This window comes from Scylla paramamosain, chromosome 20 (genome assembly GCF_035594125.1).
Source record: "Scylla paramamosain isolate STU-SP2022 chromosome 20, ASM3559412v1, whole genome shotgun sequence".
Taxonomy (NCBI): domain Eukaryota; kingdom Metazoa; phylum Arthropoda; class Malacostraca; order Decapoda; family Portunidae; genus Scylla; species Scylla paramamosain.
Genome location: NC_087170.1, coordinates 11,566,495 through 11,587,457, shown reverse-complemented (window position 1 = coordinate 11,587,457; position 20,963 = coordinate 11,566,495). Strand labels below are relative to the sequence as shown.

The 20,963-nt window shown below is 40.2% G+C and overlaps 2 protein-coding genes across 7 annotated transcripts in view; one reads left to right on the top strand and one right to left on the bottom strand.

Annotated features, from left to right (window-relative positions):
- The window catches only part of LOC135110318 (laminin subunit gamma-1-like), an 80,996-nt gene extending 65,329 nt beyond the window's left edge, over positions 1–15,667 (top strand). Inside the window, 13 exon segments of the mRNA XM_064022537.1 lie at positions 218–442; positions 1,123–1,308; positions 1,737–1,934; positions 2,169–2,365; positions 3,105–3,320; positions 3,733–3,808; positions 4,238–4,438; positions 4,998–5,173; positions 6,955–7,085; positions 8,611–8,734; positions 9,860–10,031; positions 12,478–12,735; positions 13,448–15,667. Coding sequence (XP_063878607.1) covers positions 218–442; positions 1,123–1,308; positions 1,737–1,934; positions 2,169–2,365; positions 3,105–3,320; positions 3,733–3,808; positions 4,238–4,438; positions 4,998–5,173; positions 6,955–7,085; positions 8,611–8,734; positions 9,860–10,031; positions 12,478–12,735; positions 13,448–14,160 — 2,873 coding nt within the window. The 3' untranslated portion in view covers positions 14,161–15,667.
- Positions 4,626–19,596, bottom strand: LOC135110319 (uncharacterized). Of its 6 annotated transcripts, none has more exons than XR_010273187.1 (7): positions 17,819–17,843; positions 17,062–17,119; positions 16,380–16,574; positions 12,452–12,654; positions 9,953–10,089; positions 6,541–6,798; positions 4,626–5,223 (listed from the first exon to the last, which is right to left on the bottom strand). XR_010273187.1 is itself a non-coding variant. In XM_064022538.1 (7 exons), the coding sequence occupies exon 1, from the start codon at positions 19,105–19,107 to the stop codon at positions 18,319–18,321; it is 789 nt and encodes a 262-aa protein (XP_063878608.1). In that variant the 5' UTR covers positions 19,108–19,596; the 3' UTR covers positions 4,626–5,223; positions 6,541–6,798; positions 9,953–10,089; positions 12,452–12,654; positions 16,380–16,574; positions 17,062–17,186; positions 17,819–18,318. The 6 variants fall into 6 exon arrangements, 5 of the variants coding, with proteins under 5 accessions (XP_063878608.1, XP_063878611.1, XP_063878613.1 ...); XM_064022538.1 differs by having other exon boundaries at positions 17,062–17,186; positions 17,819–19,596; XM_064022541.1 differs by having other exon boundaries at positions 16,380–16,549; positions 17,062–17,186; positions 17,819–19,596.
- Between the last annotated feature and the right edge of the window lie 1,367 nt (positions 19,597–20,963).

The window sequence follows — 20,963 nt, the reverse complement described above, 5'->3', positions numbered from 1 at the left end:
CTTGTAGATTATATAGACAACATACATTGCTTTTAGCGTTGTGAATTGTTGCATGCCGCAGGGACAGGGTTAAAGCATATTATTCTTTGTAGATCTGAGGGGAAAGGGAAAGGATTTCATAAATAATCTGACCTTGGATCTGTCAACAATGCATCACCTTCATATGAAATTAACATCTAGGCTGATATAATGAATTCATAATCCATCAATCCCACAGGCAGAGGTTTCCTGGATGACGTGAGCTTTGAGACAGCCCGCCGAGGTCTGTATGGGGTACCTGCTACCTGGATTGAGATGTGCACATGTCCTGAGGGATATGTGGGACAGTACTGTGAGTCCTGTGCTCCTGGCTACCGCCACAGCCCATCCAATGGGGGTCCCTTTGCTTCCTGCATCCCTTGTGACTGCAACTCCCATGCTGAAATTTGTGATTCTGAGACAGGTGAGGCAGTGAACAAGCTGTATGTGTGTGTGTGTGTGTGTGTGTGTGTGTGTGTGTGTCACCTGAAGGGAAGAAGGGTCTTCTTGTCATAATTAGCATGAACATCAAAGGCATTTCTCTAAGATTTGCTATTTTGATAAAACTAATGACTTTGGGTTGAAATGTTGTATGTAATCATGATATTTACATAATGTTTTGGGAGATTAAATCCCTGACAAGAAAACTAAAGGACTACACCTTAGGTATCAAAACCTTAATTATCAGGGCCTAAGATAATTTTGGGAGGCTTTGTTCTACCAAGCACTACCCCAGTTGTATACATAGATGTTTTTTTTATACACGTATGACCAGTTATGGTATGGCATGTAAAACCTGTACTATTAAAATTAAATCAGGTATTGTACAATGTGCAGACTGTTTGTTTGGTGTGAGATTTACTTTGATCTTTATAGAAATATTTAAGTGTTCCAGTTTTAGTGAAGTCCCTCTCATTCACATAATTTTCATCTTTGTTTATATCAAAACTTCCTTCAGAACTGGCTTATATATTAGGAATTCCTTTTGTTATTGCACTTTTTTGGATTGGCTGAGAGTTGGCATTTGCTTCTCATTTTTTTTTACCATTGTCCAGTCGTCTTTGCACATAAAAAGAAAAACTGACATGGGTGTGTTTGCCACAGGTCGGTGCATCTGCCAGCATAACACAGCTGGGGATCAGTGTGAGCTTTGTGCCCGGGGTTACTACGGTAATGCTCTCCGTGGCACTCCCACTGACTGCCAGCCTTGTCCTTGCCCCAATGGAGGTGCTTGCATCCAGCTGCCAGATGACACCGTGGTATGTCTGGAGTGTCCTACTGGCTATGCAGGTGTGTCTATACTCTATACTCTACTTACAACTGCTGTAATGATTTATGAACAAATATGTAAAGAAAAATATATATGATCTGTTTGCATTTTAGTTAAGTTTAGTTATACTTAATTTTGTAGGCATTAAGATCAGTCTGGCTGAAGATTAGGGAGTCTCACTTTTATTTCTTATTTAATTTAGATCTTGAAGTAATTAATTTGCCAGGTATTGATATGGCAGCTATTCGTGTGGGGTAATGGCATGTAGTGTGCCTTCATATATGCTGGATGTTGTGGTGACCTGTGTACTTGGCAAACATAGACCTTTTGAGATCTTGTTACATAGAAAACTGAGAATTTGTATAGCTAGGGAGAAACAAAGAAATTTGTGTTTGTATAGATGTGGAACTGAAAACATTTGCTGCATTAAGGCTCATCTTGTTTTCAGGACCTCGATGTGAGCTGTGTACAGACAGTTTCTTTGGGGATCCTCTTGGGCGCCACGGTCCTCCCCGCCCCTGTGAGGAGTGTGACTGTAATGGCAATATTGACCCTAATGCTGTGGCCAACTGTAACCGCACAACTGGAGAGTGTCTGAAGTGTATTCACAACACAGGAGGGTTTTACTGTGACCAGTGTCTGTCAGGTGGGTGAGGCTTGGATTCGTATTCCAAAGTTTTGTGGTGTCTTGTTTTTTTAATGCTTTCACTAGTCTCTAATGGAGTTACTGAGGTTTTTCAAGGGTGTTTTCATGATTCCAGTGATAATTAATGATTTTGGACCATTAGTAGAAGATATTATGAGAACTTAATTATTTGTGGCCTTCAAAAATAGGCCTCATGAAAGTATGAGCCTGTACAGTTGCTTCTCCATTCTACAGGCTTCTATGGTGATGCTCTGGCACTGCCCAAGGGTGACTGCCAGCCCTGCTACTGTAATGCCTATGGCACTGTGGCTGAGCTTTATGGCCCCCCTGTGTGTGACCAGGTGACTGGCCAGTGTCAGTGTAAGGATCATGTGACAGGCCTGAAGTGTGACAAGTGTGAGCCAGGCTTCTGGAACTTGGTCAGCGGAGAGGTGAGTGACAGATGCCTGGTTTGGGTGTGTTGCAAGTCACCAGTTTGTTGTTGTCTCTACCAATAAAAGCGAGATAGTGATGATAGCAAAGAAATGGAAAAGGACTGTGTAATTATTGAACACTTCTGTTTCTCTACATCTTTTTGTTAGTCTGCTTCAGTGTGAGTTGTTCCCTTCTGTCTCATCTTTTTTCTTTCCATTCTTTCATTGTCATGTTTTCTCACCTTGTCATCTTATTATGCATCCACATTGGGTAAAGATGTTGCACACAAGTAGTAATTTGAAAGCCAGCCAGTGTGCAGAGATTGGTTTTTATTTTGAATTCACTAACCAGTTTTATATTTTCAGGCCGTGCGATATTGCTTTGTTTTCATAATTTTAACACATCTTTGGTCAGGCAGTTGGAGTTCATGGGAACTGAGTAATTTTCTGCATTCTCTTATTGCCACCTCAATGAATAAAACAACTACCAACTCTCTTGTGTGGAATAGTAAAAACTTGTGTAGTCTGTAATTGTCTGTCTGTATCTTTAAATCTTTAAATCATGTTTATTCAGAGTATAGAAAGGTTATTTATTTTCTTTATATTGAGAGCAGGATTTTACAAAGTCAATGATGTACTATTATGCCATAGGAAAATTAGTCAGGCTTTACTAGTGAGCTGCAGACATGTCACAGTGGAAATGAAAACCTATCAGACATTCAGTGTGAGGGGAGTAATAGTGCTTGATTTCTTCCAGGGTTGTGAGTCTTGTAGCTGTGACCCGATAGGTGCCCACAACAGTACCTGTGACGTGCGCACTGGTCAGTGCTTCTGTCGGGAGGGAGTGACAGGCCAGAAGTGTGACCTGTGTGAGCCCTTCCACTATGGCTTTTCCTCAGATGGTTGCCAGCCCTGTGAATGTGACAGTGTGGGCTCCAGGTCCCTGCAGTGTGATGCCACAGGACAGTGCCCGGTGTGTGTGCTGGGGTGTACAGGGAGAGAGCAGGGCAGGGCAGGACAGGGAGGAGGGGGAAAGAAAGTGGAGAACATGGCATGACAGGAAAGGATATAACAGAATAGGGAGACCAGGGCCAAGCAGGGGGTGGCAGGAAGTGGATGAGAGAGGAGGTTGGAGCAGGTCAGAACAAAGCAGGAAACACTTACTTTATTTTTTAGTATAAATGACATTTTACCATATATAGAAATGGTTGATTTTCTTAAGGACATTAAAAAGATTAAAATTTGTGCTACATAATTATTATTATTGCATTATTGATTCTAAAATGTCATTTCAGTCACTTGGGTTATGGTGATTTAAGAAAGGATGGGACGTGTATTTTCTGATTTTTATAACCCATCTTCTCTATTACTCTTAACCTTTACAGTGCCGGGAAAATGTGGATGGCCGTCAGTGTGACAGGTGCCAGGAGAACACATATGACAAGCAGGCTGGCTGTAGAGGTGAGTGGTGTGGCTTTGGTAAGACTGATAGGGGAGGAGGAGGGAACAGGTAGATCTGGTGCATTCATCCCATTTACCTTCCCCTTACCTGTTATCACTTTTTGTGTAATCCTTTTCCTTCCTTACTCCATTCTCTCACACCTTTTATCTCCTGTCTCCCTTTCTTTACTTGCAAGAATTCTCCCACTACTCTCCCCTCCTAATATATATATATATATATATATATATATATATATATATATATATATATATATATATATATATATATATATATATATATATATATATATATGTGTGTGTGTGTGTGTGTATATTTTTTTTTTTTTTTTTTTTTGTTGTTGTTGTTATTCAAAGTTGTATTTTTTTGTTTCTTTAGACATGTATGTTTATGTCAAGTATTTGTGGTTTGAATGCATGTTCTACCTCCAGACTGCCCTGCCTGCTACACCCTGGTGCTGGACAGTGTCAGTGTGCACCGGGAGCGTCTTGCTGAGCTGGAGCGCCTGCTTCAAGACATTCTGATTCACCCAACGGTGCTCAATGATGAGGACTTTGAGGAGACTTTGTCTACTGTCATGAGTCAGGTGGAGAACCTCTGGAAGGATGCACAAGAAGCTGCACGCTCGGAAGGTGAGGCCAATATGTGAGAGGAATTATCATGTTATGTTAAATAATTTCTCTTAAAATACACAACTTCAGGTTCAAAATACTTCATCCAAATACCCAACCTGAACTGGAGATCCTTTGCCTTGAAAAATGCCATTAGTGTATTGTGGCAGATGCAAGACAAACACAGAAAGGTAAGAAAACTACTGTAAATAAGCACTTGTGGCAGAAATGTTTTGGAAGTAACATAACTAAGAATTTGTTGTACATGCATATAATACTGCACAAAACCATTTCCTGTACTGATGTCCCATAAATGATGAGAATTAATTGGACATGCAACATCCAGACATGCCCTGCACAAATTAGGATGGAAGGATGGATACTGGATCAATTACTGTATTTGATATTTCCAGTCTAAAAAGAAGTCCAGTCGTAAGTTGATCTGCCTATGTATTACAGAATCTGAAAAGGAACATAATCCAGAGTATTTAAAAAATTATATTCTCATCTCACTTTTGTTTACTTTTAGAAATGACAAAGTTGAGTGGTTGGGTGGTTGTTATCTGATAATACTTTCCAGGGGACAAGACAGTGGCCAAGCACATTGAGGAGCTGGAGGAGCGCATTGGAACTGTGGTGAAATTGCTGAAAGAGATCAGGACTGCCATTGGGCTGGGTTCAGACTTGGCTGTCCAAGGGAAGTTCAACATCACACAGGCCGAGGGCATCATCCAGCGGGCCCAGGAGGCACTCAGGGTGAGGCCATGCAGTGCAGGGCATGTGCACATGATGATGTGGATCAGGTTCTGGGAATAGTGATACATTTGAAAAATCTATAGGAAATATTTTTTGCATTTCAGTAAATCCCAAACATGCCCTGGTACTTGATTTTCTAAGTCTTCATGTCTATTCCAAAACTTAATAATGTAAATGCAGTGGTACCTTGACTTAAGCTGACCCTACATGATCAGTATTATTGCGCAATATTCCATATTGTACAACATTATTGACAGTGAAGGGGCGGTATTGAAGAATGACACAATATATTGAAGACATCAAAAAGAGCTTGATATTTTATTGCACAATAAAAATGAGTCAATATATTGTGTCAATAATATTGATCTTGTAGGGTCCACTTTACGAGTACCCCAACTTATGAGTTTTTTGAAATACAAACTGACATTTGAACAATTTTTTGCTTCGAGTTGTGAGCCAAAATCTGAGATACGAACAAGTTTCAACTACGCTGCCACTAGTTGGCACAGCGAGTGCCACAACATCTGCCCAGCATTTCTCATCTCACTCATTCACTTCATGTGCTTTTATACATTTGTTATTTATGAATATATTTTCTTACAGTAAACCCTCAATATAATGAACACAGAGAGAGAGAGAGAGAGAGAGAGAGAGAGAGAGAGAGAGAGAGAGAGAGAGAGAGAGAGAGAGAGAGAGAGAGAGAGAGAGAGAGAGAGAGAGAGAGAGAGAGAGCAATACATCATCAGCCATTGTCAAGGTCACTCACTGGCTGTCACACAGCCACAATTCATCTCTCAAACATGCAGTTGACTGTGCATCAGGCAACTCTCCTGCATTTTAAAACCTAGGATGTTCGTAAAATAAAACAAGCATTTTGGTAATTTTGAAATTTGCTACCACTTTCATGAAGTAAAATGAGTGTTGGATAGCCTTACAGGTGTCATTATACTAAAAATACATATATTTAAAAAACATGTAGCAAAAAATTTTGGGTGTTTTTTTGGGGGAGCTGAAGCAGATTAATGACATTTCAATTAATTTCAGTGGGGTAAATTGATCTTGCATACGAGCAAATTAAATTATGAGCTGTCACAGAATGAATTAAACTCTTAAGTTGAGGTACTACTGTATTCCTGTAATACAGCTTCTTGCTTATTTGTGAACTGATGATGCATTTCACACACACACACACACACACACACACACACACACACACACACACACACACACACACACACACACACACACACACACACACACACACACACACAAACCTGTGCCATTTACAAGATGAATCAGCAAGATGCATACAACTCATGGTAGACAGATATCTACCATTCTGTTCTTCTTTGAACATCATGACCCACCTGACTAGTGGATAATTCCTGTAGCCCAGGATATTAAAATTTCCAGCAGCAGGGAAGTACAAGAAGTGATGTCTGTTCTTTAGAGTAGGTATTTTCTTTCCTTTTGATTCACCTTGGACAATGCTGGTATCTTCCTGAATAGGACTGTAAGCTTTTAGGCAAGAAAACAACACAATGGGGAAAAACCTCCCCTCATTGATTCCCATTTTTGCTCGCTTAATGCACGTTTTCCAGACCTAATGCACCAGTAGGCTTTCCCTGTAGAGGAAGAGAGTATTATGTAATTAAGGAACTTAATGCATTAAGTTTAATAAGTAGAAAGTAAGTACCTGATGCAATCTGCAATTACTTTACTATGTCATATAAATGCCTGAAACCATGAAGTTTTCAAACAAAAAATTTTTCTCTCAACAGAATGCACAACTGTACCTTGATGTGCAGGGCAACGAGGCACTCAGCAGAGCACTGGCAAGTTCTGAAGGATTTGGCCAGCAGTCTGAGAGAATGACACAGATTGCCAGTGAAGCAAGAACCTTGGCAGACAAGTATGTTGACTTCTTTAAAGAGGAGTTTTCAAAAAAGTTAATATTTGCTGGTGCCATTTAAAAAAAAAACAATCAATTACTTTATTAAAGTAGAAATAAAAACTAATGAAGTAGTGATATCTGGTCTGAAATCTTATGCTTTTATGTTACAATTCTCATTGCTAATAAGCATGCACCAGCATGCGCGCGCACAAATAATTTCATCCACTCGAGTGAAGTCATGTGTTACTGAACAATACATTACCATCAGTGTTATTCCAGAGATGACAGGCTGGTTTCTATGACTTTGACTTTGATGGATGTGACACTTAGCCTTGATGGATTATTACAAACCACATTCATAAATTCTGTTCGGTGGGCATTAGTGTATACTTGAAAACAAATGCCTTGCAATAGGTGATAAATTCTAAGAAAATGGTGTAGTCCTGGTTAGAAAAAAATCTTTCTATCCAGTCTCATGTCCACTACTTTTGCATTCAGTCTCACATTTTCTGATCTGCTAACATCTTCACAAAACCTGACAACTGACAATCTGTTAATTAGAATTAAGAAAATGCTACATGGAAATGAAAGTAATTGCAGTGTGTTATGCAGCTGTAGCCCAAGATTGTATGTAAGTGGAGAAGAAAAAAAATTGCACTGTAATGGATCCAGACTGACTTGGTACTTGGTGTGTTGGCTGTATCTGTCTGCACTATTGACACCTCAACCCAGGAATGACCTAACTTGATCTGCGCCAGCAGGGTGATTCATGTGTCAAGGATACAGGGACTGCAGCGTCACATGACCTATATTCATTGCCAAGTGTACCAGAAGATACACTGTTATTCCATCATGAAATCAAAAGCCATTCAGAAAACCATACAGTCATATATAACAACTTACAATTTTGGAATAATTAAGGTATAGGTTGACAATACGAGTGAAAGGGAGATTGTCATGTGCCTGTTGACTGTCAACATGACAGCAATGCAGGACAAGAACAGCCACCACCCCAAGTACCAAGTAAGGCTGGATTCACTAGCAGGGAAAGTTTACAAATCCTTAAAATTTTGGTGGTAACAGCTGATACCTTTAGCAGTTTTAATAGGTGACAGTTTGATAGAGTTCATCATTCTCTTACAGTTTCAGAGAATGTAACACTTTTTCACGGAGAGAAAAAAAATGCCACTTTTCTCCCGGATAAAGAATCTTAGTTAAGGATTCCACAGTTTTACACTGACTTACAGCTTGCACTTTTCTTTTTGGTGCAGTACTATATACTGGCACTTTTAATTTTGGTGCAGTACTGTATACTGGTACTTATCTTTTTTGGTGCAGTACTGTATACTGGCACTTTCAATTTTGGTGCAGTACTGTATACTGGCACTTTTAATTTTGGTCAAGTACTATTTACTGGCACTTTTCTTTTTGGTCAAGTACTATATATTGTCTAACAAGCAAAGTTTCTGTTGCACTGTCACAAAAAGCTCTCCTTACAAACTTGAATTAGCTGTATAATTACATGTGCATAAATTCTCAACAGACAAGAAGATGAAGCTGAGAACATTGAACAGGTTGCATACGAGGCTCGGAACATCTCCGACGAGGCTGTAACCTTAGTAAGAAAGGCAGTGAATGACCAGCGGGACATCACAGACATGATTAAGGTACTCTCTTAAGTGTGAAGCATAGAATTCAGTACTAATATTCTTCACAGTAACTAGAAAAAACTGATTGTTAATTCTCTGTGTCCCAGGCTGAAATCTCTCGTGAAATGGGAAGTAACAGAGACAAGATCATTAACAAGATAGCATTGCCATATTTCATTGTGGAAATAAAAATGAAAATGAGGGGGTTTCCCCCAGTCTCCCTGCTATGTTACTTTCAGTCACTACAGTACACAATACAGTAAAATTATAGCATTCTTTGAATTCGTAGTAAAGTGGCCACCAAGCCATCCCCTATTAATAGACTAAAAGTGTGATGCAATAGAAATGTCTTTTTTCATAATCTAAATTAACAATTTAGATAGGATGGCTAGTCCTATTAGGTGTCTTAAGCTGCATCCCCTGAAAAGGAGTGTGGTATGTGGTGGTATGATGAAAATATTTAAAAGGATTCAAGTTAAATAGAGGAGATAATTCAGGTTCTTTTAGTAAGGAATAAGTTATATGAATAGTTATAAACTAGACAAAAATAAAATTTAAATTTAAAAAGGTGTGGACAAATTTTTGCTCATAAACTGGACAAAAATAAAATTTAAATTTAAAAAGGTGTGGACAAATTTTTGCTCACAAATAGGGTTGTAGATGACAGGAGCAAACTTTGAAAAATGTGGACAAATTTTTGCTCACAAATAGGGTTGTAGATGAGAGGAACAAACTTTGAAAAATGTGATAAATGTACAGACATTAGTTACTTTATAAGAGGAAGTTGGATAAATTTATAGAAGGTTGGATAAATTTATGGAAGTTGATCAAGTTTTAACCGAGTAGAAGCTGTCTTGTGCAGATCAACTGACCTTTTGCAGACTCCTTATTTTTTGTTGTTTCAAAACTGGATAACTGACTGATCTTTCCATGTAGACTTTCCTAGGTGTTCCCTAAGCCCCACTTTGCTAATTTTGAGTCTTAGATTCAGGGTGTGTGAGTATTGAGGGTGGTAGTGAGCCAGGGGATAACAGGGGTCAAGGAAAAATTACAAAGGCAGAGATGATTGGTCCTCACATCTGTTACATGTGCTTTAGTTTAGTGTAGTGGCCATCATTTGTATCATAATGGTGTATTTTGCAGGGGCTTAAAAATCAGGTAGAGGACATTGCAGCCTTACATGATGACACGCTGAAGATTGCTAATGAGTCTCGCATCTTGGCCAAAGCTACATACCTGGAGGCCTTGGCAATATCCACTGATGCTTCCAGCATTGCCATCCCTCCCATTGATGCTGCTGCACTCAAAGCTGATGGTGAGTCCTAGCACAGCTGCACTAAACCATATTTCTTATGATTGTATCCTTGGTGGTCCTAAGATGGAATTGAAGGAAAGATGCAGCACACATTAACTTTTTTAACCTGAGGGTCCAACATGTGCTGTGGGACACTTCTCTCATGTTAACACTCCATGTTGCTGCATTCACTTTGGCAAGGCTACTCACACAGCAGCTCAGTACCAGTGACTGCACTCACCAGCAGGCTGGAGCAGCTCTGAGTGGGAGCTGCTGATATCAGTTGACAATTCTTCTTTCACAAGGGATATTTATTTCAGTAGTTTTGTATCCAGCTTTTATGCCAACCCCAAAACAACACTGTATGCACTGATAAGCTGATACACTAATGAATTAGATATTAACTTGAAATCTGTCGGCAACAGTAACCGCAACCTACCTACCTGCTGTCACGCCAGAAGACTGTAAGTACGGTACATGAGGACTACTGGTAGTACTAAGTGGTCAACAGAAAACGTATATTTAATGTAAACTGACAAATCTGTTCAAATAGAACAAACTAATTCAATACCAGTTTAAATGAGGGAGTACAATTATAATTGTAAAGTTGGCTGTGCAGTTGTATACCACTCTCACCAAAAAGTTTTGGCTAAACTTTGATGTGTGTGTGTGCGCATTTTAGGTTGGCCACTTAGTACTACCCACTTAGTACTACAAGTACTACCCACTTAGTACTACAAGCAGCAATCACATATATCCTGCAGTCTTCTGGCATGATGGCAGGTACACTCCACTGGTTAGCATGACTAGTGTAAACAAGATTTTAGTTCATATTTAATTTGTTGGCATATCAGTTTTTTCTTTTTTTCAATGCAATAAACATTATTATTGTTTTGTATTTAGCACCAGAATTATGCTGATCATTTAATATGACAAGCTAGTGACAACACCACTGAAATCAGTATCCCTAGGAAAAGGTAAAACTGTCACCTGATATTGGCAGCTGCCTCAGCCTGCTGTGAGTGGCCTTAACAAAGTGAATGCAGTACAGATAACCACCTGTGGCCTCTCAATATTTTAAAGATGATTAAAAGGACCTAACTGAGTGAGGTTAAAATTATTGGTTAGGGACGTGTTTCAATGTAAATTGATTTAGAGATCTAAGAAAAGAATGGAGCACGTCATGGCCTGAGTGATCCCTCCTGTCAGTATGATGACTGACAGTGAGGAAATGTGACTAATTATGGCTGGAATGCCTCTCGAATTATGTGGATGAAATATAACATTTAATTAGTTATATAAAATTTAGTGTGTGTGTATTTGCTTCTGTTAGTATGAAAACAGTGAAAGGGAAGAATGAAGTGGGGAAATTTTTGAATTATTTAAGTGAATGCAGAGTTTTGCCAAGGTAAGAAAGTTGGTTAATGTGGGTGATGTGAATAAAAAGGTGGGTAGTTAATGTGAAGGTGGTGGACAAATGAGGACTATGTACGGAAAGAGAAGGACAAGTGTCCCGTGGACGTTGTGATGAAGAGACTCTTCTAAGAAGAACCCCCTTTCAGCACAGGACTCAAGTCATCTTTGACTCTTTTACTGCAAATACTGCATATGGGAGGACATTGAGGCAACAAATTTGCTGTAGTATTATCCTTGGAGCAAGATCTCAATTCCTAAAGTCAAACAGCTAAAAGATGATATTTAGTGCACCTTCCCAGTTATTTTTGTCTTGAAACCATGGGAAGGTGAGGATGTTGAAATACCATCTCTTGGAGAATTACTTCCAGTTGCTAGTCTTCTTTTCCCAGTACCCAACTGCATTGCAATGCTTTGGCACTTTTGCAACACCATAGCCTGACTACCTGGACATTATCACCAACACTGCATGTATCATGAAACTGGAGGCACAGGAAAAAGCTAACCAGGCAAAAGGTATGGTAGATGATGCCAGTGGCCAGGTTCACCAGGCCTATGAAACTGTATAAGAGATCCTGGACCAGCTGGAACGTTCCAGACTTGAATCCATCCCATCTGGATGCTTTGACCCCTTCCTCAGTGAAGCTTGGCAGACCTATTGTCAAAGACACTTTAGAAGACATTAATTGCAACAGAGAGAGAGAGAGAGAGAGAGAGAGAGAGAGAGAGAGAGAGAGAGAGAGAGAGAGAGAGAGAGAGAGAGAGAGAGAGAGAGAGAGAGAGAGAGAGAGAGAGTGTGTGCAAGGGATATTTCCTGTAGCAACAAAATAGAGGAACTCTCAGAGATCAAGATGCTGACTAAGTCATGTCAAGAAAAATAAAGGAAAAGTGTGTGTGTGTGTGTGTGTGTGTGTGTGTGTGTGTGTGTGTGTGTGTGTGTGTGTGTGTGTCTGGCTGTGGAGACTTGCTATGACCACCTGGTCTAATGGAATTCTCAGGTCAAGCAAAACTTACATGACTAGACTTACTTTGACTGTGCCTTTCTTTCATGCAGCAACCTCACTGTCTCAAGAGGCTGAACGGATCAAGACAGAGGCTGAGAGTTTGATAGGAAACCGGCAGGATTTGGTAGTGGACGTGCAGGCCCAGCTAATAGAGACAAGGGAACTGGTAGAGCGTGGCAGAGCACAGCAGCAGGTCACTTCTGAGTTGCTGGCAGACACATTCACAGCTGAGGGACAGGCAAAGGATGCCATCAAGACTGCTGAGAAGACTCTGTCAGAAGCCAAAGAGACTCTGACTACCCTTGAAGGTAAGAACATGCACCAACATAATGTGCTCCAGAATAGTTCTGAGGGAAGAAAACTGTAAAGAATTTGAGGGTGAGGAGGCTGATAATAAAATTACCACTTATAGTATGTACGGTAGTAAATGCTATTAACTGCATTGGGGTAGGAATAATTATAGGAATTCCTGGGAGAAATAGTTGCAGTAAACAGTGATGTGAATGGTGAGAAGATTATAGCTATGTTATAATTTACACTTACTTTCCTCGCTCACAAAAATAAAATTAACATCATTTGAAGGCTTGAAATTTTAAATGTCACAGCTAACCTCTTCTCACTAAGATCACCAAACAGTGATTTAGTAATGTATCTCTGATGAATGTAGTATAGTTTTCTCTAGTAGAGAAACACAGAAGATTAAGTTATTGACCAAACTTGGACTATTTTGCTTATTGCAGGTGAAATGTTTACTTTGTGTACTACATGTGTCATCCAAAACTACGGGTTATCCTTTAGTTGAATATACCATACTATTTTCTTGAGGGTAACTGGCAGGGTATAATGTAAAATTTTCATGAAACTATGTAAAGAAATAACAATGATTGCTATAATAATCTGTAGTCTGTTTAATATGCTTTGGTTGTATATAAAAAGGTAAAAAGGTGCAGGGTTCAGATCCCTGTCCAGGCAAAGATGATCTATTACACTCATGCTACTCAAGATACTGAATACTTTCAGGCTTTGACAAGCTAGTGCAGGAGAGCCGTGAGGAGGCAAAGGATGCCTTGGGTCGTGTGGAAGTGATTGAGCGGCTCATTAATGAAGCTGAGGACCGCACAGATGAAGCAGAGGCTGCACTGACTGGAGCTGAGGAAGATGCCAAGAATGCTCGGGACATTGCACAGGCAGCACAAGAGATAGCCAACGAGGCGAGTGATGAGGCAGGTGAGGTGCGGCTCAAGGCTGACACCACCAAAGCGGAGGCCATTGCCCTCAAGGACACGGCAGATGAGCTGGCCAGTCAAGTGGCCGGCACTGAGGCCCGTATAGCTGACTATGAGTTGCGGGTAGAGTCTGACAAGCAGCAAGTACTGGAGGCACAGGAGAAAGCAAACCAGGCAAAGGGCAGGGCAGATGATGCCAGTGCCCGGGTTCACCAGGCCTATGAAACTGTCCAAGAAATCCTGGACCTGCTGGAACGTTCCACAGACTTGGACCCATCCCAGCTGGAGGCTCTTGAGCGCCGCCTCAATGAAGCTTGGCAGACCTATCATCAAAGCGGTATTGAGACCACTGTTACTGAATTCACTGAGGCTCGCAATTGGCAGCAACGCCAGATTTCCCTTTATGAAGAGGAAATCAGGAGGCTGCAGATAGAAGTTCGTAACATTGAGGAGATCAAAATTTCCCTTCCAGATGGGTGCTACAGTCGAATAAAGATTGAAGTTTAGAGGGTAATTATTATTATTTCCAGAAATCTTACAAGATCTAGGAAGGTACTACATGAGATAGATGATCAGGGAGTGATAAGTGTGTTTGGGGGAAAAAAGCTAATCCTTTTCATTAACTGTACATAAACTACTTGTGCGTTGTTTGTTGTGTCAAAACTGAGAGACCTTTTGTACAGTCTTTTATAAATTTCAACCAAAGGCTAATAAATACACTAACATTATTCTCTCCTCCAGTAATGCATCTGCCCAGTGCTGGCAGAGTGCTGTCAAGGTTGTGCCAACACTTGCCTCATTGAAAGAGCACAACTTTCTCTTTAAGTCATGTTTCTTGTAGAGTATATACTAAGACTATCTTAAGAGTATAAACTGTGTGAGCAGTGTTTCTTCCCACATCCACACTGCAAGGTGTTCAAGGCATCAGTTCATGTCATTACTGTCAAAGTTGGCTGTGTATTAAGATTTGTTTGTTACAATACCCTTTATATATGTGTTTTTTAAACATCTAATGGCAATACCTTGAATTTGGAGAGAAAAAGTTGTGCAAGATGAGTGATGATGAAACTATGTCCTGCAATGCCCTGCCTTCATCTGAGGCTGCTGAGGTGCCAACACTGCCAAACAAGCTGCTTAGAGATAATTTCTCCAGTCTCTCCAGTGACCTTATCAACACTGCCTTACAATACTCACTTGCTTTGTCTTACATAGGATGTATAAGACTGCTCCTAATTATGTTCATAGTGGGTCTATCAAGTGGGACAAATTGTTCTGCACTAAATAAGATGCCTAATGAAGTTCTAGTGTTTGTATTTTCAAGTTGGTTTTGCAAGAAAAGAAATTTTAGTCAATAGTTATAATATCTAGGTTTGAACTTAACACTTCTTAGGAATTAAGATGTGAAAAATTTAATTATTTGTAATATTTTTATAAGGATGCTAGTGTATGCTACTTGGTTGTTTTTTGTGAAAACAAGTCTACTTTATAATTTCCTTAGGTGTAGGGATGTAACTTTCCAGCTCTGATCTACATTGTTTGCATTTGTGGACAATTATCACAACCTGTAAAATTACCAATAGATTAGTGTGACCAACTTGTAGTTATAAATTGTTTTAAGTCTGACACCACAGTGTATATCAAACTGGTCATACTGCTTAATTTAAATAGATGTACATTACTCTGGCCAGCTGACACTGCAGACATTATAATATAGTGATCCTGCTTCTGAAGTGACTTTGGAATTGCAATGAAATGTTTTGTTGCTGTACATTTAACTCCTCCATTTAGGATGATTGTGAAGAGAAAGCAACAGTAATAATCTGCAGAATGAATTGAGGCTGAGGGGTGAGGTCTTTCTCCCTCCACATATTCAACCAAAGATGTTATAAAACAAGTGAGGGAGAAAAGTGGCTTTCCTCTCAACACACTCTTACTATAAGCTGCCAAATAGTAATTGTGATGTTCCATAGGTGCCAATATTTAGAATACAAAATAAAATTTTTAATTAAAATTGGTCACATGTTTTCTCTAACCCTTTTTACATGATACTCAAACTGAAATTGTTATGCAGTGGTATATCAGGTTGCAAGTTTAATTTATTTCAGGAGGCACCTACTATCCAGTAAAATGTTTCCATATAAATAATAGAAATCCTGAGCAATCTGCAGCATCGAAGTTAAGATCCAACTGCTGCCTGGTGGAAAACAAAACTGGCTTGAGTCCTATACCTGCTCAAAAAAGTGCTCATAGGCTGCATCTCTGAACGTTAGTACTCACGTGTTCAGTGAGTTTTTATGATGTGAGTCTTATACTGAACAAATATGACGATATGAGCATACACACACATCACTTGTACCTCAAGTATCTGTTCACAACTTGTACCATTTTTAAAGAATATTTCAATAACTTTTACTTGTAACTTGCATAACTGGGCAACCAGGAGCACTTGTAACCTGAAGTACCACTGTGCTGTATTTTCAGTAAAACAAAATTAATGGTGGTGAGGCATCAGCAGCCAATCCTTAAGTTTTTGTATTACCTGCTGACTGACAGTAACCTGCTGGATGATGGGTACTCAAGACTATGTACAGGTGAATTGCAATTTACCAAAGCTTTACCATCAGAATTTCTGAATGAAGCATTTCTATTCTGATTTCTGAATGCAGAATATGTGTTTCAATTAAGCAGGAATTTTCTCAGGAAAAAAAAAAGGGTGTAACACCAACCTGAAGTTGTCAGTGTGGTGTGTGGCAGAGGGAAGTGTTGCTGGTGTTCACAGTGAGGTGATGCTCAGGTGCATCTTTTCTTCCACTCTGCTGCCCATCTGTTTCTTCATCCTTCCTTCTCCGCTAATCTTGGCCACCAGCCCTCCCTTCATTCCCTCAAGCTGCTGATGCTACATCAGAGGTATGTATCAGTGTCTAGAATGATGGTAAAAGTGCAGGGTCATATTATGTAATCGAACCCAAAAGGCCAGGAAAAAACTTTTATTATAACAACTGAACTTTATATTAGCCAACATGTGGTTTCATAATCACGAAACCTTAAAGCAAGAGTTAACCAGTATTCTCAATCTCAAGTTAGCCTACATTCAGTCTTTTCATAAAAAAGGTGACTACTCTTATCCCTCGTACTACATTATGTTGATATCTAATACATAATGTAAAATAAGCATATATAAATAAAAAAAAAGGGGAGACCGAGGACTGATCCTTGTGGTACTCAACTAGAAATTGTTTTGTAACCACTAGAGATGACAAACTTACATAGACAGACTAGTTCTTTGTATTTGGAAGTCTGATTCTGCATAAAATAAAAAGATGTGAAAGTTTTGTAATAAAATTGAGTGGTTGATATCAAAAGCCTTAAAAAAGTAAAGGTTGAATCAGCAATGTATCTGGTATCTACCCATGTGGTGATGGTATTGTCTGCCACTAAGAGATGGTCCTCTGTTCATCTCTCACTCCTGAAACCAAACTGGTCATGAGGCAGATAATTGACTTGCAGGTGATGCAGTGATGCATTCTAATGTTCTGCAACAAACAGAACTTAGACTGAGATATATATAATTTAACAGCTACATAAATTTTTTTTTAATCTTATTTATTTATTTATTTTAAAGCCAGGAATAATACTAGATTCTTACCATTCTGAGGAGAAAAATGAGATAATTAATCTAACACCTATTACTCCCAGTCAACTAGACTGGACGCCCAACCCACACCTGGCCACCTAGATTGGACACCCAGTCCACACCACCTGGCAAGTCACCTGTCTTGTCATTGGCAACATGACCTCAAACCTTTAGTAGTTAAAATTACAGGGATTTTTAAGGTTGTTTTTATGGTTATAGTGACTGATTAACAATATTTTAACATTATTATTAGAAGAAACACTCTTGAAAACCCAGGTAGTGATCTCTGTTGCCTTTGAAAATAATTTTAAGAAAGCAAAGCGTTTCTAAAAGCCTGTCTCACGCTGTCCCGCCATCACAGTCCACCCTTGTCACTATGTATGCTTATTTCTCCCTTACCTATTTGATTTTCCACCATTCAACTCACACCAACTCTGCAGCACATCGTTAATAACCAACGTGCATAATAACAAGCCTGTTAATGCCATTATATACGTGAACAGTAAAAAAAAAATAAATGCTCTATCTTACCACTGAACCGTCAATCCGCCATCTTTAATGAGCTCCAGGCCTTCAGCTGGCGTCATTTTAAAGATGGCTGCCGGTGACGTCACATCTGTGGCATGAAGGGAGAAATGCCAATAACTATAAGAGTCGTTTATATTATCAATGGAAATGCCTTCATAAAACTTCTTACACTAGTTATTCCTCTCTGTCAGATCCGAAATAAACAGGATTTATCTACAAGTACTTATTGAAGAGAGAGAGAGAGAGAGAGAGAGAGAGAGAGAGAGAGAGAGAGAGAGAGAGAGAGAGAGAGAGAGAGAGAGAGAGAGAGAGAATTCAAAGTATTTAAAATCACTTTTCTCTACAAAATTCTCACACATGAGTCATCAGTCTCGGGGTTTAGTCATGGTTGAAGCTCCTCTTGCTTGCTTTGCTTAGCTACTCGTCTCCCTGTCTCTTCTCTGCCGTGACAGACTGGCGCTGTCTGTACCCTCACTTCTCATGCATCTCCTTAAAGGCAGCCTTCAGTCTCTTCCAAGGAAAAACTTTACGTGCTTGACAAAGTTAATTCCATAAAACCTGCACAAGAACATGAAGGCTTCCGTTCTTTGCAGGTGTGTGAGGAAAATTTTTTTAGTTGTCTGTGGCATTCTATCGAGGGGCTTGGCATCGAGGACTTGTTCAAGCATTAGTAGCCTATGGATGAGACCCTTGGCGGCGGCCTGCACCTCCTTCACCACCTCCACGTAGCCCGGACCCTTGCCCAGGCCCGGGTACTGGTAGCCCAGGAAGTCCCACACGGCATCGTAGTAAGACTGCACTCTAAAATCAGTGTAGTCCAGGAAGTTGAGCTTCGTGCCCTTTTCCTGCGTGTAGGCTAGGATGAGCCGCACCTCTTTCTCCATATAGAGGGCGATGAAGCTGTCCCTCCTGAACACTGTGAACCAGGTGAAGGTGTGCGGACTGAGGTACACCACGTCCCTGCTCACCACAGTCTCACTGCCGTTGGGACTCTGCCAGTAATTCGTCAGCTGAGTCTCCCCTGAAAACCTGGACATCTGGATGGATATTGTCACGTTGGCGCGGCTGGAGGGATGCAGGAAGACTATGTCAACATCGCCCTCCGCCCTCACGCCGAATATGGTGAGCGGGGACTCCCACGTGGGCAGCTTGTGCACGGGAGACAGGTCGTACAAGGTGTTGATGAGATCCGTCACGTGAGCCACCTCACCTGTCGCCTCTGTGCCCGCCTCCACGACCGCCACGCACCACCACAGCACCGTGCCCGCCACTTGCTTCATCTTTGCCACCATTCGCCAGAAGCCGGTGATATCTTCGTGAAAATGGGAATATATGAAATGGTACAAATAAAGGCTATCTTTTTCTTATCCTTCAAATATGCTTTCGATTTTAACAGCACCACCGCAGAACGCCAGAATTTTTTCTTCCGTAAAAAAAAAAAAAAAAAAAAATTGCACGATGAGGGAAAAATAGCGAAGGAAATGATACGACTATGGGCTATCTATTTTGTTGCCCTTGGCCAGTGCCCCTCTCATGGGGAAAAAAAAAATCATATCTGTGGTCTTTGAAAACACTTCCTACAAGAGACCAGAGCAATTCAAAAGACTGAGTAAATGTAACACAGCACCTTGCTTTAGACCTCCTTTAACTGTTATCACGAGTCATTTCCGCCGCGACCGAGCTGAGCGTCCTTGAGTGGGGAGGCATGTGAGGCTGCGATGGGCTGTGGTGGGAATGGGATGGGGATGCGTGATAGTAACAGAGAGTAACAGAAGGGATAGTCTGTAGATCCCTGAGTGGTGGTGCGTGTACGGTATTTGCTCCAGTGAGAAATTTAATGATCGTTACATAGATGGATAAATAGATAGATAGACAGAGAAACAAATAAACTCGTATAAGTAGAGAGATATATGCATACATACATAAGTGGATAGATCGGTAGATACATAGATAGATAGACAATAAGTCAAGGTGGAGCTAAATACTTCAGTGTTAAGAGAAAGGAAACACACACACATACACACACACACACACACACACACACACACACACACACACACACACAATAATGATAAACAGAGAGAGAGAGAGAGAGAGAGAGAGAGAGAGAGAGAGAGAGAGAGAGAGAGAGAGAGAGAGAGAGAGAGAGAGAGAGAGAGAGAGAGAGAGAGAGAGAGAGAGAGAGAGAGAGAGAGAGAGAGAGAGAGAGAGAGAGAGAGAGAGAGAGAGAGAGAGAGAGAGAGAGAGAGATTGATTGACAGATCGAAAGACAGATATATAGGTCGACATAATAGATACATACATGCATAGGCGAATAGAGACATAGATAAATAGATAGACAGATTTATTGCTATGCACATAGATTGATATATACACAGATAGATACATAGATATGTGTACATGATAGATATATAGATAGATAGATAGATAGATTTAGATATGAATTAATTATGAAAACATGCTGCACCATCTCTCTCTCTCTCTCTCTTTCTCTCTCTCTCTCTCATCGAGGGTGTTAACAAGGAACATACGTGAAGGAATGCACTAATTAAGAACAAACTCGTAAAACTGAACTAGCAAGTCAAGGAGGAGCTAAATATTTAAGTGTTACGAAAAAGAAAACGGAAAAAAACACATAATAATGCCACAGAAAACGGGCGTTAGTTTTTAAGACGGCATTCTCAAACATTTCGGCGTCTTACCTCGACTACGTTTAGCAGAGTCTGATGAAAGTTATGCACATTTTCAAGGGCGTTTTCATGATTCCAATGATAGTTTAACAGGGATTCTGTATCATCAGTGTAAAAGGAACACTCAAGAAAACTCGAATGATAATTTCTGAGGTCTTTAAAAATAATTCATTTGAGAGTTCGAAGCCCTCCGAATCGCGGGGGCCAGATGTACAATAGTATGGACCATATTCTGAAACGCTTCCGTGCTGCACCTCCATTTCGTTTAAAAGGCTCCGGTTGAAGTTACATGAGTTTTCAAGGGTGTTTCTACGGTTCTTGTAACATATTAACACGAGTTCCTAATTATTAATAGAAGAAACACTCTCGAGAACCCGGGTAGTCATCTCTGTGGCCTTTGAAAATTGTTGTGGTGAGAGAGCAAAATGTTTCAGAATACGCGCCTAAGTAGTAAGGGG